This window comes from Garra rufa, chromosome 21 (assembly GCF_049309525.1).
Source record: "Garra rufa chromosome 21, GarRuf1.0, whole genome shotgun sequence".
Lineage (NCBI taxonomy): Eukaryota > Metazoa > Chordata > Actinopteri > Cypriniformes > Cyprinidae > Garra > Garra rufa.
The window spans coordinates 40,218,396-40,246,033 of record NC_133381.1 but is presented as its reverse complement, the minus strand read 5'-3'; the positions used below and the strand labels follow the sequence as shown (position 1 = coordinate 40,246,033).

Here is a 27,638-nt window from a genome sequence, read left to right as displayed (position 1 = left end):
AAACCCTTAAAAAACCCATAAGAACTTTCATTTGCTGTTCTCCAGATGAGGAAGGGCTGACAGCACACATGAAAGGACGTTTGGCCGGCGTGCACGGCGGACACTATCTCTCTAATGGCAGAATAATGAGGGACGCTTGGCCATTACACCGCGATAACATCTCGCCGCGGCAGAGATAGCGGCAGACGCTGCCTAACCAGGGGGCATTATGATTTATAAAAAGTGTGGAGGCCTGACAGTTATGGAAGGAGCTCTTCCTTAAAGAAGGCACGAGGCGGAGATGGAAATTGAACAGTATCAGTATGACCGATAACAAACGACAGGACCACTGACTGCACATTAATTATCCACAGACGCTATGGTAATGGGGGCCATTTGCTATGCAAAGCATGGCTTGTCCGAAGCCACAATCAATATCCAGCACTTTCTAATATGTATTCCACTCGGCTCGCCTCGGCTGTGCTCTCTCCTTCTCGTTTGTTTTCTCTCTTTTTGAAATGGCTGCAGAATAGTCAGAAGATTCAGGCTTCATTGGATGGTTAGAATCGTAAAGAAATCATACACAAGGGTGAATCTTACAACACCAGTAAAGAATAATAATATACTATTAAATTTGATGTACATTAAGTGCACATTCAATATACTAAAGTGCATTTTATTTTGGGTATTATTGTTATTATGTTGATTTTTGTGAAATATGATAATACATTTGTATTAATTGTGCACTTAGTGTGCATCACATTTTAGAAGTATATTTTTCAATATACTAAACTGTACTTGCAGATAATATAATATAATATTAATATAATAAATGTCCACTTAAGTGTGCTTTTAAAAAGGGCAATTTGTAATAATGTACTTAAAAGTAAAACTTTTAATTTGACATTTTACATAGTCATGCTTTATAGTATCCTTATTTTGAAGCGTTGATTACCTTACTAAAGCACATGGAAACTACTTGATAATAATTTTGACTGTAGTGTTATTTGATATAACATTTAAAGTTAATATATTTTAAATTGCAACTTTATTATTGCAAATAATTACAAATATATTTAAAGAGACACAAGTTTCAATAGAAATGACATTAAACTATATTTTAGTTCACTATAAATGCTTGTCAGTACATTGAACAGCACACTTTAACCATATTTCAAAGACAATAGCAACAATTATAAAGATAGTACTTACGTCCTACTTATTGGGTCAAAAAAAGCTTGCTCTTAAGTTTGCATTTTAATACAAATTTATACTATAATGTAATACTAACATCCAGTTAAAGAGTAAAGATTACATTCAGTTTGTGTATTACTGTTTCCAAAATAAGTACTCTGTTTAAAATTTCACTAAAGTGTATTTTTTCCCACAAAGCTAGACAGCTAATAGAAATACCATCCATAAATAAAATAAAGCCTGTTTTCTAATTACAGTAATAAAGTAAAGCTTATATTACAAATGACTGCGATTCAGTCTTTATTTAAAGGTCTATGTTGACATTGCAGTTCTTTATGTACTGTACATACTGATAATACAATAGTGTTTTAGACACTAAACTGTCATCAGAATGAGTTTTATGTAAATAACATGAATATGAGTTGCAGTCTCAGAATGCGGTCTAGAATTTCTGTCTTTTGTCTTCAGACCTTTTCTGCTTGTTGCCAATAAAGCCCAATAATAAGTGTGTTTCATTGTCTATTTTCATGCTTTGTGTCAGCAAACAACAATATGGTACTTTAGCATCTACACTATTTAATTTGGCAAATGCTTTGAGTTGGGCGAACAGCTCCCTATTTAAAACACTCTATGTACTTTTAAACACTTTTATATGTGATAAGCTTTACATTGATATATGTTTTTTAGGATAATATTTGACCAAGATATTTGAAAACTATTTGAAAATCTGTAATTTGGGGGTGCCAAAAAATTTAAATACTGAGAAAATCGTCCTTTAAAGTTGTCTAAATGAAGTTCTTAGTGATGCATATTACTAATCAGAAATTAGGTTTTGATATATTTATGGTGGGAAATGTACAAAATATCTTCAAGGAATACGATCTTTACGTAATACCCTAATGATGTTTGGCATAAAAGAAAATACAATACTGCTACCAATATATGGCTGGTTTTGTGGTCCAGGGTCACATATAAAAAATACTATGAATGCAGTTCATCTCATGTGAGTGTACATTATTCATAAAAACGCAATTTATTTCTTAATGTGTAAAACTTGAAAAAAAATGATTGCCAAACCATGGATTGCCTTTAAATTATATATTTTTATTTATTTATTTGAATTAATTGGGTGAAATGTAAATGAAAGAACTTGAAAGACCAGAAATTAGCTTATAATTACTTTTTCCCCTTCATTTGATTTTGAGCTAAACATGTAACCTGGACATTTTATGACATTCACCCAGATTTATGTGTGTTTGCTACCAGCTGCAAAACTTTAGTAGTTGTTGTTTAAAGCACATATTCCCAAAAAATGAGTAGCACTGCAGTCTTTTTTCAATCTCAGCCAAGCTGAGCCCACGTCTTTCACATGATCTCATGCTATTCCTGTCTGTTTTGAGCTTACTTTGATACAGAAGGCAACATGATGCCCGTTACCAGGTTACTCCATCCTTAAAATTTTAATCAGTGGTAACTGTAGCATACTCACTCACTCACTCACTCACTGTCCTGTGCTCTCTGTTTGAAACATATAGCCAATAGCTCTGGATAGCTATCTGGAAGAGATGCCCTCTGCAGTCAATACACAGATTCAGCTCCAGTATAGTCACTGCCTGTGCAAACTACACTAACACTAACAAGGACAAAAGGTCACAACTACACTAGCGTTTACATTAGTCCAAATTAAATAATAACAACAAAAAAAAAAGATTATAAATGTATAATATATTGTAAAATGTAATTTATTTTATCAAAGCTGAAATTTATTCAATCAAAGCTGAAATCATTCTAATATACTGATTTGCTGCTCAAAAACACTTGTTTTTATTATCAATGTTGAAAACAGTTGTGCTGCTTCGTATTATTGTGGAAGCACCAAAAATATTTTTTTTAAATATTTAAACATGGTATTTTTCAGCCTTTATTTGAACTATACATTTTGGTAACATTTTAGATGTTTTTACAGTCACTTTTGATCAATTTGATGAATCCAGAATAAATTAAAAGAATTAAATTTTTGAAAATATATATTTTTAAAATATTACTTGTCCAACTGTATTTAACGGTAGTATACATTCATGAAGTATGCAACACAGATTTCATAGTTAATAGGTAAGATTCAGTGATCAGATAATTTCCAGGTTTATGGAATTAAATAATTGAAAACAGTTTTTGTTTGATGCACATGGTGGCAAGGAAACGATTTTGGAAACAATTCTCAAATGTGATCCTGGACCACAAAAAAAAGTTTTTTTTTTGCAAAAAAAAAATATTATAAAAAAATATATATATTTGTAGCAATAGCCAAAAATACATTAAAAATTATAGATTTTTTTTGCCAAAAATCTAGGATATTAAGTGAAGGTCATGTTTCATGGAGATATTTTGTAAATTAACTATCGTAAATATATCAAAACTTTTTGATTAGTAATACGCATTGCTAAGAACTTCATTTGGACAACTTTAAAGGAGATTTTCTCAATATATCAATTTTTTTGTCTAAGGGAGCAGTTAGGCAGAATAAGTGGCTGTGAGGACCAGACTTTATCAGATCACTTGCATATTTATTTATAAACAAATAAATCAGTAATTAATCCTGTGTGTGTGTGTGTGTGTGTGTGTGTGTGTGTGTGTGTGTGTGTGCGTGCGTGCGTGTGTGTGTGTGCGCATTCAGATTCTTCGCGGTCGGGGAAAAAGGAAAGCCGGTGTCCAACGCCTGGATGCGACGGCACAGGTCATGTGACTGGTTTGTACCCACACCATCGCAGCCTGTCTGGATGCCCTCATAAAGACAGAGTCCCACCAGAAAGTAAGCACAAACTTCTAAACTTCAGTGCCATATGTGCTTGCATTCATCCTTTAAAACTTTGATATTTTTCATGCTGGCATTTATGAAAAGAAGTCATAATCATTGGTTGGCTGTGTTTCTGTATGTGTTTGTCTGTGGGACCCAGTCTTTAGTTCATTCGCATGCCGTCCTCTTCAACACACACAGTAAAAAAGACACAAACATCTGCTTATTCCTATGCAATACCTTTTCAGCTCTATAACTTTTTTTGTACTTTAAAGGAGAAGATCATTTTCAGAACAAAAATAATATACTCACCCCCTTGTCATCCAAGATTTTCATGTCTTTCTTTCTTCTGTTGTAAAAACATTCAGGATTTTTCTCCATATAGTGGACTTCTATGGTGCCCTGAGTTTGAACTTCCAAAATGCAGTATAAATGTGGCTTCAAACAATCCCAAATGCAATTACAAATGATCTCAGTCAAGGAAGAAGGGTCTTATCTAGTGAAACAATATTTTTTTTTCATACATTTTATCTCAAATGCTTAACTTGCTCTCCTTGAACAGTTTTTTTTTTTCTTTTCTTTTTTTCAGTTCAAGACAGTTAGGTTGTCGAAAAACTCCCTTTTAATTTTCTCTCTCCACTTCAGAATCCTACTTCACTGTTTTACCCTTTTTTGTTAAGGGTGTTTGATCTTCTTTGCATGTTTACTCTGCAAACACTGGGCTGATACTTCTGCAGCGACGTAGAATGATTTTGAAATGATTTTTGAAGTTAAGGGAGAAAATACAATGGCAAGACCAGAGGATTAAAAAAAAATGATTCGCTAGATAAGACCCTTCTTCCTCAGCTGAGATCATTTACAATTGTATTTGGGATCTGCATTTTGGAAGTTCAAACTCTGGGCACCTTAGAAGTCCATTCTATGGAGAAAAATCCTGAAATATTTTCCTCAAAAAACATAATTGCTTTACGACTGAAGAAAGAAAGAAATGGGACGACAAGGGGGTAAGTACATTACCTGTACATTTTTGTTTTGGAAGTGAACTTCTCCTTTGAGAAAGTGTACTTTTTTAAAAATATTATTATTTTTATTTATTTATTTATTTTTTTTAAAGCTTTTGCTTTTTAAAACTTTAACCACATTCCAAATACCCAGTGAAATCCAAAATACTACTTAGTTCAAAATTCAAAATACTTACAATATTACTTTGTACACCTGAATGTACAATTGTTTGCATTGAATAAAAAAAGATGAACATGGAGGGAAGGACATGACTATTAAAATATTATAATATACACTCTTAAAAATAAAGGTGCTGCCTTCACGATGCCATAGAAGAACCTTTTTTGTCTTTTTTTGAACATATCAATTTCACAAAAGGTTATTTGTGGCAAAATAAGGTTCTTCAGTTTATAAAAAAGATAAGAAAGAGATGGCTCTTTACAGAATCTTTGACTGAATGGTTATTTCTGGAATCACTGGCATCACCATGAAGAACCTTTTAAAGCACCTTTATTTTTAAGAGTGTACCTTTTACTGTTGATTAGCATTTATTGTGAAATTTACAATAAATAATGCATATTTTAGTATTCCTGGAACATAATTCAGCTCTGAATGTGTTAAGATTATATATTATGTGGACATGAAAGTGTACTGCATAGTGGGAATGACCCATCTGCCCTTCAGTTTACAAGAAAACTTCTCGCAATGGAGGAGCAGCCATCGCAATATCACAGACATGCATGAATGCGTTTATTGTTTCTGTTGATAATTACGACGCTATCTTAATGGAGGCCAGTTTAATAAGCTGGTTAGATTTCTCATTTTGTTTTAGATGCTCAATTAAATCCAGTTGAATAAACTGTAATAATTATAATCTGATGAAAGAGTTACAGACAGGAAGAACGAGTGAGATTTCCTCTCATTCACCTTGAGCAAACCTCTTTTATGTGATTCATTAAAATGCATGCAAAAAATTGTGTGTTTTATTCACAAATTAACCAGATGGCAATCAAACCAACTGATGGCTTTGACTACAGACTGGAATTAGTTAACAAAAAGATTTGCTTTTAAAGTGTCCAGATGGCAAGACAGTTTGAGAGCTGGCACTGAGGTGGCATGGCAAGGGCGTTTTTAGATGGCCGTGACTTTAGTGTGGACGGTGACATATGACACACACTTAATGAATGATTGGTGTGTTCTGCTGAGTCACTTAGTGGCTGTTCTTTCTTTATAATCCTGTTAGTATGGTCAAGTTGTATTAAAAACCATGTTTGTTTGTTTTTTTGTCTATTGGCATAGCATATTATTAGGGCTGTTTTAGAGTAATAGCTAACTTTTTTGGATGCTTCTGCATCTATCCACTCTAACTCATGCATTAATAAGGACATTTTTATTTTTACTTTTTTTAATCAGCTGTGGTTGTCACAATTTGCTGTAAAATGTGTTTTAACAATGTTTCTGGTATTACTTATGACCATATATTTCACTGAGTGATATGATGGCAATATACTGCTCTACTTGAACTATTAAAATTGCCTTTTTGACCATAAAATGTACTGATAACCATCATGATAATACAGGTGGCGCAATAGAAAGCCATGTAACACCATCAGGATAACATATATGTGACCCTGGACCACAAAACCAGTCTTAAGTCGCTGGGGTATATTTGTAGCAATAGCCAAAAACACATTGCATGGGTCAAAATTATTGATTTTTCTTTTATGCCAAAAATCATTAGGAAATTAAGTAAAGATCATGTTCCATGAAGATTTTTTGTAAAATTCCTACTGTAAATGTATCGAAATGTAATTTTTGATTAGTAATATGCATTGTTAAGAACCTAATTTGGACAACTTTAAAGGTGATTTTCTCAGTATTTTGATTTTTTTGCACCCTCAGATTCCAGATTTTCAAATAGATGTATCTCGGCCAAATATTGTCCTATCCTAACAAACCATACATCAATAGAAAGCTTATTTACTGAGCTTTCATATTATATATACATCTCAGTTTTGTAAAATGTAACCTTATGACTGGTTTTGTGGTCCAGGGTCACATATGACACTGCAATAAATGTACGCTAAATAAATCTATGTAACAAAACACCCTAATGTACATTACTGAATATAAATATGGAAATATGGGGGAAATAACTGTTTTTCAACACAAATTGTATGATAATTCTTTTTTTTTTTACTTGCAAAAATCATACTTGTGACAATGTTCTACAGTAATATGACCCTAAACCACAAAACCAGTCATAAGTGGCATGGATATATTTGTAGCAATAGCCAACAGTACATTGTATGCATTTTTTTTCTTTTATGCCAAAAATCATTAGGATATTAAGTAAAAATCATGTTCCATGAAGATATTTTGTAAATTTCCTACCGTAAATAGATCAAAACTTAATTTTTGATTAGTAATATGCATATTTAGAGGCTAATTTCTTCTTCTATTTTGATTTTATTTATTTATTTATTTATTTATTTATTTTTGCAGATTCCAGATTTTCAAATAGTTGTATTTCAGCCAAATATTGTCCTGCCAAACCATACATCAATAAAAAGCTTATTTATTCAGCTTCCAGATGATGTATACATCTCAGTTTCAAAAATATTGACCCTTTTGACCCTTAATGGGTGGTCCAGGGTCACAAATGTGCTTGTGATGTGATGTTAAACTATTTACAGCTGAACACAGTAAAAGGCAACATTTTACCTAATATTTTTTTTTTTGTTTTTGTTTTTATTTTTTATGTGGGGCTGTAAGTAAATGCATACATATGTAACCACAAATAATGAGGCATTTATTATCAATCACTTGATCACTTGAAACGATTGTTAAGAAAACGGATGAACATTCAATCGATCGTGATCTTCAGTTCTTATAAATTTTGTTGAACAGTTTTATTATCTGACTTTTAATATTCCAAAGATGTGCTAATAAACTTGACCATGAAGATGTGAAGGATTTGAAGCTAGGTCTTGGCAATGCTTTTGTCAACTGAAATGAGTCTTTGTAAGTGACCTTGAGAGTTTTTTTTTTTTTTTTTTTTTTTTTTTTCAGTTTAAACTCATGTTAAAAAAATACATAGACGATTAAACCAACAGAATTCACCTAATATGTTGCCCTTATATGTTCACCTATTATGGTTATAAAAGTTATAGTATTATTGTTATAGTTCGCTGTTTGCTGACTGTTTAATCTTGTTAGTTTCTTGCATTGCTGTAGTGTTAACAACTCATCGTTTGGCTGCCGCTTTTGAGATTTGTGTGTGAAGTGCTGAAGTCTATGTACAGCCTGCTACAGTATACCAGATGGTTGTAAATTAGCATAGTTTACTTCACATATTAAGAGGCTCATATGAGCAATATCTGATATACAGCCATATCTCACGTCTACGAGTGTGATATTGCATTTATACAACAGTTTGATGGCACAAATGTGTAAATACATAAGAAACAACAGAAAGTGTCTTCAAAAACCCTCTTTTCTACTTTCTTCTGCCATGGATTCAAATCACATTTTAAAACATCACTTTAGTACTAGAAAGAAACTAATGTTGAGTTGCTTCATTGAAAACTTATTGCATTATTACTGTATTTAAAGAGTGTTATGAGAGAGAGATGGTCTTAGCAATCATGATTACCTGCATCTGATACTGCATTCACTCTTCATATTCGATGAAACATTAGTTTGAATGTCCGCTGAGGAAAGCGTTATCTTTGTCATAATGTTAACATCCTTAATATCATCTGTTAAGGGTGATTTCTAATGACAGTACTGCTCAGTGCATTTGTTAGCTGTATTAAGGTGTTGTTGAAACTTAAAATAACTTCCGTTTCTAATGTGTTTATTTTTCAGTCTAAATGTCTTTCCTGCTGACTCATAAAACAGTCTCTTGTCTGCCTCTAATGGCAACTAAAGTCACCATCACAAACATGCACCGTTTCTCAATACTAAACACTTTTTAATGCTAGTCTTATTTATATAAAATATTATTTATTGAATAATAATATTTAATAAACAACAACAGCGATCATAAAAGTTGCTAGGCACTTCAGTCAAACGTACAAAGGCAGCGCTCTGATATACAGCTTTGAATTTACATAAACATGATAAACAAATAATAGTTTAAAGAGACCAAAGACTGCCAATTAGGGATGGGAATTGATAAGATTTTTACGATTCCAATTCCATTTTCGATTCTGCTTAACGATTCGATTCTTTATCGATTACCTTATCGATTCTCATCTGGAAGAAAAGGGACAACAAATTGTTGATTAGCATAGTTAAACTGTCTCTGTTTGGGGCTTTGTACTTAGGGCTGAGAATCTTTGTCATCTCCCTAGAAAATATATAATGGGAATGAATGAGTCCTGCAGCTTTATTAGCCGAGGACATGCTAACGTTGTTGCTGCTGCTGCCGCTGCTGGGTTGAGAACTGTTAGTCCGGAGCGGATCGAAAACGCAACATTCTTTTATTGTTATTGCATGCTGCGTGCGCAAATGTTTTAGCATGTTAGTGGTATTTCCTCCCTTTGAGGAAATATCTACGCTGCGAGTATTGCAAGTTGCCCTATTTTCATCTTTTTTGGTGAAATACTACCAGACTTTTGAGCGTTTGTTCCGCTTAGGCGCCAGTGCTTATTGACTGAGCGTAAGCTACGCAATGCGCGTGATGACGTCATTCGTGCCCACTGGAATCGTTAAGGGAATCGTTTGCAAATTTTGCAAACGATTCGATGGAATTGAAACACTGGGAACCGGTTCTCAACAAGAAGCGGTTTTCGATTCCCATCCCTACTGCCAATTAGATTTACCCAAAATGTATTATATCTCAAGTTTAACCACTACAGAGACTTCAGAGCCAGCAGTAAATTCCAGAAGATCTGTCTGAGGTAAGGTGCTTTCAGGTGGATTCATGAGTGCAGAACGGCCGCTAACAATCTGGATCTCACAAGCAAATTTTACAAACTACATATTTAAACCCACATGGAAAGAACCTATATGAGGATATATGTCCATATATGAAACCTATATGCAGTATATATGCACATATATGATAATATACAATACAGACCAAAAGTTTGGACACACCTTGGACACACCTTTGAACCAAAGTTTTCTTTATTTTCATGACTATGAAACTTGTAGATTCACACTGAAGGCAGCAAAACTATGAATTAACACATGTGGAATTATGTACATAACAAAAAAGTGTGAAACAACTGAAAATATGTCATATTCTAAGTTATTCAAAGTAGCCACCTTTTGCTTTGATTACTGCTTTGCACACTTTTGGCATTCTCTTGATGAGCTTCAAGAGGTAGTCACCTGAAATGGTTTTCACTTCACAGGTGTGCCCTGTCAGGTTTAATAAGTGGGATTTCTTGCCTTATAAATGGGGTTGGGACCATCAGTTGTGTTGTGCAGAAGTATATATAGAATATTTGTGACCCTGGACCACAAAACCAGTCTTAAGTCGCTGGGGTATATTTGTAGCAATAGCCAAAAATACATTGCATGGGTCAAAATTTTAGATTTTTCTTTTATGCCAAAAATCATTAAGAAATTAAGTAAAGTTCATGTTCCATGAAGATTTTTTGTAAAATTCCTACTGTAAACATATCAAAATGTAATTTTTGATTCGTAATATGCATTGTTAAGAACCTAATTTGGACAACTTTAAAGGTGATTTTCTCAGTCTTTTCGATTTTTTTGCATCCTCAGATTTCTGATTTCAAATAGATGTATCTCAGCCAAATATTGTCCTATCCTAACAAACCATACATCAATAGAAAGCTTTCTTTTTTTATTCAGCTTTCATATGATGTATAAATCTCAGTTTTGTCAAATTTAACCTTATGACTGGTTTTGTGGTCCAGGGTCACATATATAGTATATATAGAATTAAATTCCGCATGTGTTAATTCATAGTTTTGATGCCTTCAGTGTGAATCTACAATTTTCATAGTCATGAAAATAAAGAAAACTCTTTGAATGAGAAGGTGTGTCCAAACTTTTGGTCTGTACTGTATATGCTGCATATATGAGTATATATGCCACATATAGGCAAAATTGAGGTGCATATATGTGCATATACAGGCCATATAGGTCTCCTGTATTGCTTCTTTATATCCACATATAAGCCCTATATGTACATACAAGACATGTCTCCTATATATCTCATGGCAGGATCTGGTCATTTTAGCTCACATCTCACTTTGGCAACTGTCATACATGATGCCTAGCTCATATTTTCTATTATCAAGGCAAAAAAAAAAAAAAAAAAATATATATATATATATATATATATATATATATATATATATATATATATAAACATATATGACATATATAAAATTGGCCGTTTTCCTATATTATATGTACATATATGCATATATACAGTATGTGTACACATATATGTATGCATGTATGTACACATGTATGTGCATATATGTAGTACATATAATATTGGAAAACGGCCAATTTTATGTATGTCACCTATAACATATATGTTTATATAGGTTATTTCCGTGTGGGAACTAAGTACATTCTAGCCTGAAAACCTTTTAAAACTACATTTTGTGACACAAAAAAAAATTTATATAAAATGATAGTGGATTTGGATGTCCAAATTCGAGGACCAAAAAAACTGTTCATAAAAAATATATCTTTATTATATTTTTTTAAATGTCAGATAAAATTATTATGTTATTATGTTATTATTATTGTGTTACTAACTAAATATTTGCTGAACAAGAAATCTGTTGACAATTAATTTATTGGCAGAATGAGGCATTTTACATTAAGCAAACAAACCAATTATTTCAATTACAGGGGTAGTTCACCCAAAAATGAAATATTTGTCATAATTTACTCAACCCCAAGCCTGTATGGGGTTTTTTCTTCTGTTGAGCACAGTTAATGTTAACCATTGGCTTCCATAGTTTGGTAAAAAATAATCGATGCAAAAAGTCGATGTATGTTTGGTTACCAACTTTCTTCAAAATATTTCCTTTTGTGTTCAACAAAGTAAACAAATTGATAATCTACAGCATTTTCATTTCTGGGTGAACTGTCCTATTAAGTCAAATAGTTTAGAAAATCTAGAAATCTAAAGGTTTTCAGTTGCATTGAATTTTTTTCTTTTTTATTCTCTAGTAAAGCCACTCGCCATTACTTTAGACATATAGAATATAAATCTTAACTTACGCTTTACCCGCGTTCATCCACAAAGACATGTGTCTCAGTCAGTGTAGGTAGCGGATGCTGCCTGCTGCTCGGTAATGAACTTGTCAGAGTATGTTGAGGATGAGGGTGAAGGATTAAGAAGCTGATAATGATGAAGATGAGCACCGGAAGAGCGCTGGTCTGCTCTCCCCGGCCCACGCTCTCTGCCCCCGACTCCAGCGTCCTAATGAACAGTAATCTAATTGCTGTCGGCGGGGAGTTTAGACGGTCATGGACAGAGGAGACAAAGGCATGTACAGATGAATAATAGAGTTTGGGATCAGAGAGAGGCAGTGTTTGGGCGGTGATTTTTATTGATTGCTAACGTGTGTCTACTGCAAATGAAAGTCAAAAGCGGAGCTGAAACAAGCAAGAGAGGCAGCACCTCGCAGCCAATGACTGGATGCATGAGCTAACGTTAGCTGACAGCTTCAGCTAGTGATGAGAATGCAATCAGGGTTAGGGCTGTCTGTGAAACCGTCTTTCTGCATCACTTACAATCCACCGCACTGGCATGTTTAACTAAGCTTCAGATTTTACTTACAACTTAAGCTAGCAGCAGGAAATCTAATTAAACCAAACAGAATAGAATAGAATAGAATAGAATAGAATAGAATAGAATAGAATAGAATAGAATAGAGCCACTTCCAGGTTCTTTAACTTTTAACACATTAAGCATTATTGTTAAGCATTGTAGAATATTATGATGTTTAAGGTAATGAACGTTTTTATAAAGTGATATCCAAAATTCAAGTAAGTTCAAGTATATTTTTAAGTGCATTTTATGCAGTAAATATACAAAAATAGTATTCTAGTAGTATATTTGCACACTCTGTTAAACAACTTTAAAAAAAAATACTTTTAAGGGTACTTTGGTTGTAATCTTTATGTACACAATTACAAGTGAACTTACTGTATCTGAATAGTGTTCGTTTGCTAGTTGCGTACTGTACTTGTGGCCCAATCTTTAGCTTACGTAAGTATATTTGAAGATACTTTCAATAAACTACTAGCTTTTAAAAGTTTACTGCAAGTGAGTTTTGAGCTTTGCTACACTGTAGTGTTCATGTTCACACTGCTCAAGTGTTCATGCTGCCTTAAAATGTTTAGTTTAGTCAACATGAAATGTTAAGTTGTACTACATGAAAACGTGGAAATTTGAGTTGAGTAAACTTTTAAGGCAGCACAAACACTTTTACAGTGTATTACTTGGATTGTCTTTGCACTATAGCTATATAGCTAGTGTATGGCTAGAGAATAGAATAGAATAGAATAGAATAGAATAGAATAGAATAGAATAGAATAGAATAGAATAGAATAGAATAGAATAGAATAGAATAGAATAGAATAGAATAGAATAGAATAGAACCAGTTTCAGGTTCTTTAGCTTTTCATGTATGGCTGTGTAGGCATTAAGCCTTATTGTTAAGCATTGTAGAATATTATAATGTTTAAGTTAATGAACGTTTTATAGAGTGATATCCAAATTTTATTTCAAGTTCATTTTAATTGAGGTTCAAGTATATTATTATATATAAGTGCATTTTATGCAGTAAATATACAAAAATCTGTATTGTAAGAGTATATGTGACCCTGGACCACAAAACCAGTCTTAAGTCGCTGGGGTATGTTTGTAGCAATAGCCAAAAATACATTGCATGGGTCAAAATTATTGATTTTTCTTTTATGCCAAAAATCATTAGGAAATTAAGTAAAGATCATGTTCCATGAAGATTTTTTGTAAAATTCCTACTGTAAACCTATCAAAATGTAATTTTTGATTAGTAATATGCATTGTTAAGAACCTAATTTGGAAAACTTTAAAGGTGATTTTCTCAGGATTTTGATTTTTTTGCACCCTCAGATTCCAGATTTTCAAATAGATGTATCTCGGCCAAATATTGTCCTATCCTAACAAACCATACATCAATAGAAAGCTTATTTACTGAGCTTTCATATTATATAAACATCTCAGTTTTGTAAAATTTAACCTTATGACTGGTTTTGTGGTCCAGGGTCACATATTTGTGTGTAGTATTTTCATACTTCTTATGACTATGACTTAATTGCCTACTTTGTTAAACAACTTTATTACTATTATTATTATTTATTTTTTTGCAAAAAACACTTTTTTTCTAGTATATTTGAATGCTTTGTTAAACAACTTTTTAAAATACTTTTAAGGGTACTTTAAGTGTAACGGTGGTAAACTTTGTGTTACTTACTGTATGTGTGTAGTGTTTGTTTGCTAGTTTCAGACTGTATTTGTGGCCCAGTTTTTAGTTTACGGGAAGTGCATTTGAAGATACTTTTAGTAAACTACTAGTTTTTAAAAGTTGACTGCAAGTGAGTTTTGAGCTTTGCTACACTAAAAAAAAGTTGATTCAACTCAAAAAAGTAAGTGTTCACACTGCCCTAAAATTTTAAATTTAGTCAACATGAAATGTTATGTTATATGAAAATGTGGATATTTGAGTTGAGTAAACAAACTTTTAAGGCAGCATAAACACTTTTTTTTACAGTGTTTAACTTGTATTGTTTTGGCACTATTGCAATATGGCTAGTGTATGGCCACATAAAGTATTGTAATAGCATATTTGCGCATACTATTTTAATACTTCCTGTGACTGTGACTTAATTGCCTACTTGGTAAAACAACTTTATTTATTTTTTGCAAACAAAACTTTTACTTTTAAGGGTACTTTAAGTGTAACTGTGGTAAATTTTGTGTGTACAACAGCAAGTAAACTTACTGTATTATGCATAATGTTAGTTTGCTAGTTGTATACTTGCCCACTTTTGAGTTTATGGAAGTACATTTGAAGATACTTTGAATAAACTACTAGTTTTTAAAAGTTTTGATAATGCAAGTGAGTTTTGAGCTTCGCTATTACCTGTATATTGTTTTTGCACTTTTAAGTATACTAGGTTTCTATTTAGGTATTATTTATTGTATTAATTAATGTATAGCTAGAATAGAATAGAATAGAATAGAATAAAATAGAATAGAATAGAAAAACACTTGAAGTGCAGCTTCCAGGTTCTTTGTTCACATGCTGTAATAAGCATTGTAGAAAGTTATAATATTTATTAAAATTAATGAAAGTTATTATAAAGTGATTTATAGTGATCCATTTTTTCTGTGTTAAAGGCATTATGTATATAATGCATTAAAAAAATAACTGCTTAAATACATAAATAATATCTGACATTGTTACTAACTACATGTAACATGTTTGTAAGTATTGTCAATTTTCATGGTCTTCCACTGACAGTCAGTGTTGAGCTGAGTTCTTGTTCATCCCTTTAGATCAGGGGTGCCCAACCCTGTTCCTGGAGATCTACTATCCCACAGAGTTCAGCTCCTACCCTGAACAAATACACCTGAAGCAGCTAATTAATCTCTTAAGTAGCACTTGATAATACAGACAGCTGTGTTGGAGCAGGGCTGGATCAAAAGTCTGCAGGTAGGTAGATCTCCAGGAACAGGGTTGAGCAGCCTTCTTTAGATCCTCTGTAGTGGTTAGAAGAAGCACACTTCAAATTCATTTTATTAGGTTAATTTAAGTAAAGTTAATATACTTGCTATATAAACTATACTTAAAGGGCAAACTTAATCTTCCAAGTATAGTTTATGTAGTACGTATATTAAATCAGCGTACTAGTAGTATACTAAGTGTACAAAATTGGCCTAGTTTACTTTTAAGTGTAATTTAAGTGCAACTGTGATGAACTTACACTACTGTAGTTTATTTGAAGTGTGATTATACCAAAATTGAAGTTATAGCATATAGATCATTACTTGCCCACTTTTTTAGTAAACTACTAATTAATAGTTTTGTAGTGTTTTATTTCCCTGCAAGTATGCTTGTAAGTTTACACGTAAACATCATACTGCCCTTATAGATTATTTTGTACAATTTATATATTCTATTAGGTATTAGGTATTAATTTTTATACATGACATATACACTACCAGTCAAAAGTTTTTAAACAGTAAGATTTTTTATGTTTTTTTTTTTTCTTAAAAAGTCTCTTCTGCTCACTAAGCATTAATGCATTTATTTAATCCAAAGTACAGGAAAAACAGTAACAATTTAGAAATATTTTTACTATTTAAAATACCTGTTTTCTATTTGAATACATTTTAAAATGTAATTTATTCTTGTGATTTCAAAGCTTAATTTTTACATGACCCTTTAGAAATCATTGTAATATTCAGATTTTCTGCTCAAAAAAAAAATTTTCACAATATTTTCAATATTTATATTCACAATATTTAATGTTTTCGCTGTATTTTGGATAAAATAAATGCAGGCTCGGTAAGCAGAAGAAAAACATTAAACATCTTACTGTTCAAAAACGTTTGACTGCTAGTGTAGCCTACCTAGAATAGAATAGAATAGAATAGAATAGAATAGAATAGAATAGAATAGAATAGAATAGAATAGAATAGAATAGAATAGAATATGTTGTTTGTAGCATGAGTCCCGCTGCATGGTGCATGTGCATGCCACTGTTCTTCCATTAGCAGTTCCTTGCATGCCGCTGTTTGATGTCTCTGGTTGTGAGCGTGCTGGTGATAATGACGAGAGTTTCACACTAATGCAGATGACTAACTGTGGGCCTCTAACTCCTAATCTTCCACCCTGTTTCTCTCGCCTGCTGTCAAGTTCTTGCAATGTATGAAAATGTTCTTAAGTGCCCTACGCCTGGCTGCACGGGCCGGGGTCACGTCAACAGCAACAGGAACTCTCACAGGAGGTGAGTTCCTGTCTGTCTGGATGAGAGAACCGGTTCTGTGTTCATTCTTAGAATCTTTATGCTACCAAACCTGTGTTTATTTACTGTCGAAAATCACAGTGCTGCCTACTTTTTTCACTTTCCCTCAAAAACTTTCTCAGTTTTATCTATGGCTTTTGGTGGTACAAAACACTATTTTCTGCTTTAATACACCCAGATTCAAAATCAAGGTTCTTAGATAGTAAATGTAATTATGTATGTATGCATATATGTATGTATGTATGTATGTTAAAATACTTACAGAGGCACTCCATTGGTGGGCTGACTTTCTGAAGTGTGCAAATAATTTATTTGAACTCTAACCTTAACTTCAGTCTTAACCAAAGGTGTGACCAGTGGATATTATTTCTGATTACAAATTACACTGTGAAATTTTAAATTATTAATGTAATCTTTAAGATTACCCTTGGTTTCATAGGACCTAGAACCTGGTCCCAGACTAAAACGTAAATCTGAGCTGTTTCAACTAAAAGAAACTTCTTTAAATATATCAATGCCTTTGTTTTGTCTTAAGATTGACACCAGTAATGTTTTTAGTTTACAAATAAATATTACTTAAATTGAACTATGGTCTATAATCATAGTTTAGTTTTTATATTTATAATAAATTTTGACCTAACCTGTTTATCACATTGATTGGCACAAAATCATACATTGATTTGCAAAAAAACAAAAAAAAAACATGATCATTACATGATCTAGGGTTTATGAAATAACATGTTCATGAGTTGATGATAAACTGATATTTAAATCATAAAAATATGAAATTAAATAAAAAATATCATAATTTCAAAATAAAATAATATTTAAAAAAATACAAAAAATATCTATTTTGTTTGTTTACCTGCATGTTGCTGTAAAAAGAAATGTAAAAGAGAAAAGTATTATTATTATTATTAATTTACTGTGTAAATAATATGTATTTCATATCAATAAAAAAGTAACCTGAGCCTTTTAAAACACAATATAGTCTAATTACAAGTACTTACATTTTGGAATATGCTTACTTAAACACAATTAAGTCTAGTCATTCAAGTCACCTTTATTTTTATTGCTCTTTATGCAATAAAAATGGTTTTAAAGCAGCTTTACAGTGTTAAAAAATAAAAATAAAAAGCTCCAAAAACTAAAAAAGTCATGTTGTTCAGCTCAAGTCAGTTCAATGTTGTTTTAGTATCAGTTACATATAATCCATACCCAGCACTGTATGGAACTACCTGTTTTTCTCAAAATGTGCCAGACGTGGGTGTGTGTTTGGAGAGTGTATGGTAAAAAAGACATCATTTTTTACAGCTTTATTTGGTGTAGTGATGTCTGACGTCAATGCAGGACTGCATTCATTTATTGAATAGACTGTGAGTGATGAAAAATATAGAGTACTACAAATGCACATCGATTCAAGCAGCTTTTAAAATACCACGCTCTTTTGTGTAAGGCTTTGCGCGTGGCTTGTAGTGGGCTGATGAAATGGTTCATGCAGATATTTGGAGAGGGTGCTGCAGTAATGCTCTCAGCAGCTGCTGTAGGGATCGTCAGCCATTAGCACCTCACTGACACCTCACCAGGGGAGACGGCCCGCTCCAGACGGACGCCACAGACCCCTGAACCACACACACACACACACACACACACACACACCTCGCTTGTTCTTGCAAGAGTGAAATTGTGTTTCCTACGGCCCAATAGAAACCTGCCAGCTTGCTTCATGCCAATGAACACACACACACAGCCTTTCATATCTCTGTGCTCTGGCTTTATAGCACTACCTAGAGGAGCCTTGCATTGCTCTCAGGTTACTTTTTTGTACATTGCAAAAAATAAAAACAACAAATACAGTGCCTTGCAAAAGTATTCATACCCCTTCATTTTTTTATGCTAAACTGCTTTAAATTAGTTTTCCCCCACATCTGTTTACACTCCATACACCATAATAATGACAAAGCAAAAACCAGGTTTGCAAATTGTACACATTTATTAAAAATAAAACACTAAAATAAGTACATTGCATAAGTATTCAGTAACTCAGTACATAGTTGAAGCACCTTTACAGCCTCAAGTCTTTTTGGGTCTGATGTGACAAGCTTTGCACATCTGCATTTGGCAATTATCTGCCATTCTTTGACTCACCTTTTCACCTCTCAAGCTCTGTTAGCTTGGATGGGGGCTGGCAGACATTTTCTGGAGTCCTAGTTGTTTCTAGGACTTGTAGACTGTTCACAGTTTGACTGCTAGTTGGTCAGACTAGTTCTTTAGACCAAGACTGTGCTTAACATAGAAGTTTATGCAATTGGTCTCAGATTTTACAATGGCAACCCAACATAGTACCAAACATAACCTTTATTTCATGTACTCTGGGTCTTATTTTCTTGCATAGATTTGCTTAAGTGCCTTACCAGGTTTACCAAATCACAGGTGAATTTCAGCCAAAATTTTGTAGAATTGGATTGGATGCACAACTTTTGATGTTACAGTGAACAATATGGAAAGTGTTTTCTATTGCCTTTTTTCAGGAGGCAATTCTGAGAATAGAAGATTTTATCAAAAGTCTTAATTCGTTCTTTATATTCTTTATGGGTTATGTAATCCGTGATTTATTGTGTTGTGTAAGAAGAAAAACGGAGGCATTAAGAGATCTCACTGGTATATCAGTGATATGTTAAAGGTATACAGAAATGAAGATGGATGAATCTGCATTTGATACTTCACTGATTTGTCACATATTGTCCTTTTAAACACATATTCCTGACATTTCTTTCTGTTCATCCAGCCTGTCGGGCTGTCCAATAGCGGCTGCTGAGAAACTAGCCAAAGCTCACGAGAAACATCAGTCATGTGATGGAGGCAAATCCAACCAGGCCTCAGACCGTGTGCTCAGGTAACTAGTCTTTATTGCTTTACACTCCATGTCAGATTGTGAATTTTGTTTTTAGCCAGACGCAGTATTTTAAAAGTTGCCAACAATTTGTGTTGAATTTGCCGTGCAAAGTTCATGAAATGGATAGTATGCATTCATCCATATGATAGACCATGAAAGGTTGGTTGTATCTGTTCCAGGCCCATGTGCTTTGTGAAGCAGTTGGAGATTCCACAGTATGGCTATAAAAACAACGTGCCCACTTCAACCCCACGATCCAACCTGGCCAAAGAGTTAGAGAAATACTCCAAAACCAGCTTTGACTACAACAACTATGACAGCACCAACGTCTACAGTAAACGGCACACTACCGCACCCAAAGTCCTCAGTCGGGACACACTGCCCAAAAGTGATGACGGTAAGACCTCAACATTCACATCTGCTGTATCATATCAGGATACTCTTAAAAATAAAGGTGCTTTAAAAGGGTTCTTCACAGTGATGCCATAGAAGAACCATTTTTGGTTCCACAAAGAGCCATTCAGTCAAAGGATCTTTAAAGAACCACCTCTTTCTTACCTCTTTATAATCTAAAGAACCTTTTTTCACCACAAAGAACCTTTTGTGAAACAGAAAGGTGGCTTTTTTCTTAGAATTGTGTTTATAGCAATTCTGACTTTACAACATGCAATTGTGAGTTATTAAGTAAGAACTGTCAGATATAAACTCTTTTTGAGACTTTTTAACTTTATAACTAACTTTATAACTTTATATTGGAGTTTAAATGTCACAATTCTGAGAAAAAAGTCAGAATTCCGAGTTTGTATCATGCAATTATGAGAAAAAAAAAGTCAGAATTGTGAGATAAAAAGTTGTTTTTTTACTGTACTTACTATACACTATATAGCTAATAACTAGGTACTAACTCAAAGTCAACACTAAAACTTAGAGTAACCCATGTACATGACAAATTGCATAGGATATATGATTATTCAGTTGTGAAAGCAGGTTTCCATAATATACACCACCATTCAGAAGTTTAGGGAAATTGTTCAAATGTGCTGAGTTAGTGCTCAGTTATTATCAGTTATTATTGGTGCACAGTTTTTAACAGTGGTTCTTATTATCATCTGTGTTGAAAACAGTTGTGCTGCTTAATATTTTTTGTGGAAACTGTAACAGATTTCAGAATTCCTTGAAAAGATGTATGGTTATTATTAATTAACTAAAACCATTAAAAATAGTTGTGAACACTTTATTAAGGGCCAGTTTTCATGATTAACTAGTTTCTAGTTTCTTCTATTTATTAGTATTTATAAAGCATGTATTGACACATTATTCTGCATGGCTATTTTTAGATCCCTTTATCCAACCCCATACCAAACTATCTTACTAATTATTAATAAGCAGCAGATTAGGAGTTTATTTAGGGAAAACTCTGAGTAAATAGTAAAAAAGTATGTGTTACATATTCAAAAGTGTTACCAAATAGTCTTAATTTTAACTAAATGTTAACTGAAATAAAATAGAATAACATGAACAACAAACAGTATTTTATTGGTAACACTTTACAATAAGGTTCATTAGTTAACATTAGTTAACCACATTAGTTAACATGAACCAATAATGAACTGCACTTATACAGCATTTATTAATCTTTGTTAATGTTAATTTCAACGTTTACTAATACATTATTAAAATTTTGTTAACATTAGTTAATGGAGTGTGAACTAACATGAACAAACAATGAACAACTGTATTTCTGTTAACTAATGTTAATAAAGATTAGTAAATACAGTAACAAATGTATTGCTCATGGTTAGTTCATGTTAGTTAATACATTAACTAATGTTTAACTAATGAACCTTATTGTAAAGTGTTACCTTTTTATTTATATTCTCATTTTCAACTTCAAATACTAAAATAACTCAAACTAAGTGAACTAAAACTATTAAATAAAAATCCTAATCTAAAATTAAAGTGAACAGAAAATGTTATAATATAAAATTAAAATACATAAAATATAATATATATAAAATTACAAGGGTCTTATGGCACCATAATTCATCTAAACAACATGAACATATGTAGAAATAAAATTTCATGTCAAAAATATGTTACAGATTTAATAATGGTAAGGTCATAGTACATCAAGTGAAAATGAGAAATGTTTCTTTGGCAACTAGATGAAATAAAATACATTTAAGTTTTACTATAATCTTTAAGTATTTACATTTCAAGTAACTGAGAAGAGTTTTTAAGGTTTCAGTTTTAGTTACCTGTAATAATCCTTGTGTGTTGTGATTTTATGCTAGATCTATTGTTTTACGATTTCAAACTCTATTTATTGCAAAGGTTTGATATTATGTTGTCCAATAAAGCAAAGAGTAAGACTTTAGTGTCCAAATGCTTTTTGTGGCCAGTGTATGATCATTATTATCACTATGACTCTTGAACATTGACTATGTTAAAGCCTGAGAAATCTATAATGCTTGGCGAGGAGCTAAACCCCGTTCGAAAAGCCTCCTGCACTGTATTTCTGAGGTATGGAAATGTATGGAAATGATCTGGAGGCAGATGCATAATGAATGAGGCGGTTTAGGCAAATCACAGTCTGGATTTAGGGCTGCTGCTAATTGCAATTCTGTGCGTAAGACTGTGAGATCCCCGGCCATGCTTTAATGGCCAGACTGGAGGGAGACGATAGAGTAAAAGGAATGCAGAGGAGAGAGAGATGGCAGCAGGACGCCCGGTGGGAGATGTCACTTTGATGCCCAGCTGGTGGTTGTGGCTCATTGTGTCTTTCGTCAAATTGCAGCGTGTCTCTCCGTCTCTCACATGCATCCCAACACCCCCCTCCCCACCCCAGCATTTCAAATGTCCTCATAATAATCAAAATCATCATAATAAACAAGCCTTTCTTCAAAGGGATTTGAATACAGGACACTAACATAGTGTGCTTTATTTTACAGTATGTTCACTTAGTATACTTATACAGTGCCTTGCAAAAGTATTCATACCCCTTCATTTTTTTCACATTTTGTGCTTTAAATTAGTTTTTCCCCACATCAATTTACACTCCATACACCATAATAATGACAAAGCAAAAACCAGATTTGCAAATTTTACAAATTTATTAAAAATAAAACAATGAAATAAGTACATTGCATTAGTATTCATACCCTTAACTCAGTACATAGTTGAAGCACCTTTACAGCCTCAAGTCTTTTTGGTTCTGATGTGACAAGCTTTGCACATCTGCATTTGGCAATTATCTGCCATTCTTTGCCTCACCTTTTCACCTCTCCATCTCTGTCAGCTTGGATGGGGGCTGACAGACATTTTCTGGAGTCCTAGTTGTTCCAATCGTCTTCCATTATGGATAATGCTTCTGTCAACCTTCAATGGAGCAGATTTTTTTCTGAAATCTTCCCTAGATCATTGCCTTAACGCAAGTCTGTCACTGAGCTCTACAGGCAGTTATCTTGACCTCAGGACTTGGTTTTTGCTCTGATATGCATTTTCGGCTGTTAGACCTTTTCTGAGAGGTGTGTGTCTTTCTAAATCAGACTCATTTAAAGTCAATAAAGTGTTACCTCTAAAGATCATTGCACACTGGGTCTGAATATTTCGTATGCGTTTTTTCTGGGATTTTTATTTGTTTATTTATTTATTTTTTTCTTGGAGTTGTCTTTTTTTTTCTATTAAAATGCTTTAAGGATGCAAAAAAAGCAACAACAACAACAACAAAAAAGATTTTTTTATGACGAATTGACACAATGTGAGGTCGTATATTTATTTTTTAATGTGCGAAAATTTCGGACGAAAATTGTGGACTCAGTGTGCAATGACCCTAAATGTCCTCTCCAGTGAGAAGCATGGGACACCAATTGGGTTTGACAAATTTTTGTACTGAATTAATTATTTGATATGAAATGACATTTTTTTAATGACAAAATGGCTTTCTTTGTACGAAAGGCAATAAAGTAATTTAGCATTTTGTGTCATGTAATTCCTTCAGTCCATGCAGGTTACACTTGGTGCCAGATAGAAAAGAGTTAGTCATATTTGGACAGGCAAGAAAATCAAATTATCGCTCAGTTGTGTGAGATACATTGAGTAGTCATAGCAATAAGGGTTTTTGGATAATGGCCAAAATATTGCTGATATAATATTAGAATAATCATCTGTGGAAAGGTTTCTGCAAAATGACTGAACCTGTTGCTTCTTGCTTGTTTTGCAACACTAAAATCTAACTTTCAAATCACATTTCAAATTACATTTGAAAATAATGTATCATCTGTACTAAACCCAACCCTGAACCTAACCATTATTAACAAAAGCAAACGGGAGATAAAAATGTATTTGCTGAATAATTCCAATTTCATAAGGTTGAAACAATGCACAATAATTAGATGGAATCATTTCCTGCCCATAGTTACAGTACACTGCAAAAAAAGCTTTTCTTACTTAGATTTTTTGTCTTGTTTCCAGACAAATTCTTAAATCAAGAAGGGTTTTCAGAAAAAAAACAAGTCAAAAATTAATGTTTTAGCTTGAAACAAGCTAAATAATCTGCCAATGGGGTAAGCAAAATAATCTTGTTTTCTGTTTGAAATAAGATTTTTTCTTACCCCATTGGCAGATTATTTTGCTTGTTCTAAGCAAAAACTCACTTAGTTTGGACTTGTTTTTTCTGAAAACAAGAAAATAATTTGTACTCGTCTAGAAAATCCTTCTTGATTTAAGAATTTTAGATATTTTGGCTGGAAACAAGACATAAGTCTAAGTAAGAAAAGCATTTTTGCAGTGCATACTGAATAATCAAGCAATTCCATTAATATATTCAAATACATATTGTTAATATAGCAATATAATTAAGATTTATTCTCAACATTTCCTGACTTTTTACTATGCATTTTGGAATTGCTTTGGTAGTTATTACAGTTAACTAAAACTAAGACTAAAACTCTTGTTGTCAAAACTAAGACAAAAAGATGCTTATTTGCTGCTTATTAATGGTTAGCAAGGTAGTTGTTAAGTTTAGGTATAGGATATGATTAAGAGATCTAGATTATGGTCATGCAAAATAAGGTATTAATATGTGATTTATAAGTACTAATATGTGACCCTGGACCACAAAACCAGTCTTAAGTCGCTGGGGTATATTTGTAGCAATAGCCAAAAATACATTGCATGGGTCAAAATTATTGATTTTTCTTTTATGCCAAAAATCATTAGGAAATTAAGTAAAGATCATGTTCCATGAAGATTTTTTGAAAAATTCCTACTGTAAACATATCAAAATGTAATTTTTGATTAGTAGTATGCATTGTTAAGAACCTAATTTGGACAACTTTAAAGGTGATTTTCTCAGTATTTTGATTTTTTTGCACCCTCAGATTCCAGATTTCAAATAGATGTATCTCAGCCAAATATTGTCCTATCCTAACAAACCATATATCAATAGAAAGCTTATTTATTGAGCTTTCATATGATGTATACATCTCAGTTTTGTAAAATTTAACCTTATGACTGGTTTTGTGGTCCAGGGTCACATATATGGCCAATATGCCAGTAATATGCATGCTAATAAGCCACTAAGAATTGGTCCCTAAAATGGGATCATGCTTCTGCTGTAGCAGCTTCGACAATTTGTAACTATTTAATTAGAACTAAATTAGAACTTTTAAATATGAGCTATAAACATAGCTTTTTCGAGCTTCTAACTAACCCTAAAAGTGTTATGTTTTTTGTAACATTGTGTATTTGTCATATCTTGTACTTTATGGCTTGTACAGCACGTTGGTCAACAGCTGTTGTTTTAAACTGTGAATAAATACTAAATCAACACTGATGTGGAATGTAGATCAGAAGCGTATTTTGTGAACTGTCCTATACATCTGCATATATGAGGCTTATGTTAATGCCGCTGCTCTGTGTGTCCCATCAGTGAAGCGCTATTGCAAGAGCTCCAGTTCGGCGAGCAGCACCACCAGCAGCTACGGGCCCAGCAGCAGCAGCCTGAGCTGTGGAGGAGGAGGAGGAGCGAGAGGAGGAGAGAGCAGCGCCAGCAGCACCTGCAGCAAGAGCAGCTTCGACTTCACACACGACATGGAGGCGGCACACATGGCTGCTACCGCCATCCTCAACCTCTCCACACGCTGCAGAGAGATGCCACAGAGCCTGAGCGGGAAACCCCTGGAGATCTGCACACAGGTACACACACAGCCACAGAGTCACCGACTCACAATATCAAGCCCCTTTTATGTTTGCTCAGACATTTTCATTATACGTTACCTTATTACACATTAATAATTCATGATCTATAATGAATCTGGAGACCAAGCATATACTGTATAGTAAAGCTCTGAGATGTCAACACTGAAATAACAATTTAAAGCTGCAGTCCATAACTTTTTTGGGGGTTAAAAATGATCCGAAATCAATTTTTGAGCAAATACATAACCAGCCAAAATCTTCTTCACTGCAAATAAATGATTTTTAACTTAGATTTTTTTGTCTTGTTTCCAGCCAAAATAACTAAACATTCTTAAATCAATTTCTAGACAAGTAAAAATTTTTGTCTTGTTTTCAGAAAAAAAAACAAGTCAAAATTAGGTGTGTTTTTGCTTGAAATAAACTAAATAATCTTGTTTTCTGTTTGAAATAATATTTTTTTGCTTACCCCATTGGCAGATTATTTAGCTTGTTCTGAGCAAAAATGTACTTAATTTTGACTTGTTTATTCTGAAAACAAGAATATAATTTTTACTTGGCTAGAAAATCCTTCTTGATTTAAGAATTTTGTAGATAGTTTGTCTTGAAAATTAAAAAAAAAAATCTAAGTTAGAAAAGCATTTTTTTTTTCAGTGTTACTAGAGCTGGGTAGTAACTGCACTGCAAAAAAAAATGCTTTTTAGATTTTTTTTGTCTTGTCTCAATTTTCTGAAATTGAGATTTAAAAATTGTCTGAAAGCTGAATAAATAAGTTTTTCCATTGATGTATAGTTTGTTAGAATAGGACTATATTTGGCCAAGTATTAAGAAAATCACCTTTAAAGTTGTCCAAATTAAGTTCTTAGCAATACAAATTACTAATTAAAATTTGCATTTTATTATATTTACAATAAGAATTTTACAAAATATCTTCATGGAACATGAAATTAATATCCTAATGATTTTAGGCATAAAAAAATTAATTTTGACCCTTACAATGTATTGTTGGCTATTGCTCCAAATATACCCAAATATATAATATAATATAATATAATATAATATAATATAATATAATATAATATAATATAATATAATATAATATAAATTGCAATTTCTCTGCCTCTGAAATTTTAGTTTAGCACTGAATTTTTTATTTATGAATGTGTTGTTGTTGATGGCCAGACATTCTTAAATGATTAATGCAGTTATTAAAGTTATTCAACTAATATAAACTAAAATGTATTTAATTTGTAATTAAATGAGTTACTATTTTTAATTATTGGAATGAATAATTATCTGATACAAGATTTGCCATTGTTATTATTGTTTCTTCTTATGAACATTTACTTTATGACCATGCTTCTAGAGTGTGAATGCATACTTGAAAGATAATGGAAAAAGAATAGAAATGAAATACAAACAACAAAAAAACTATATACTGTATATAGAGAGAGAAAACACAGGGTGTTTTTGCCGCACACCAGTTTAAGACAGGACCTCCTGCTAACACTCAATCTAAAGATAGATTGGAGAAAAAGCAACGCTGAACAT

At 32.8% G+C, this 27,638-nt stretch overlaps 1 protein-coding gene across 1 annotated transcript in view; it reads left to right on the top strand.

Moving 5' to 3' along the window:
- myt1lb (myelin transcription factor 1-like, b) overlaps positions 1-27,638 on the top strand; it is a 70,491-nt gene that overhangs the window by 15,710 nt on the left and 27,143 nt on the right. The window contains 5 exon segments of the mRNA XM_073826621.1: positions 3,848-3,982; positions 16,885-16,975; positions 19,782-19,889; positions 20,069-20,286; positions 25,822-26,087. Of these exon segments, the coding sequence (XP_073682722.1) occupies positions 3,848-3,982; positions 16,885-16,975; positions 19,782-19,889; positions 20,069-20,286; positions 25,822-26,087 (818 nt within the window).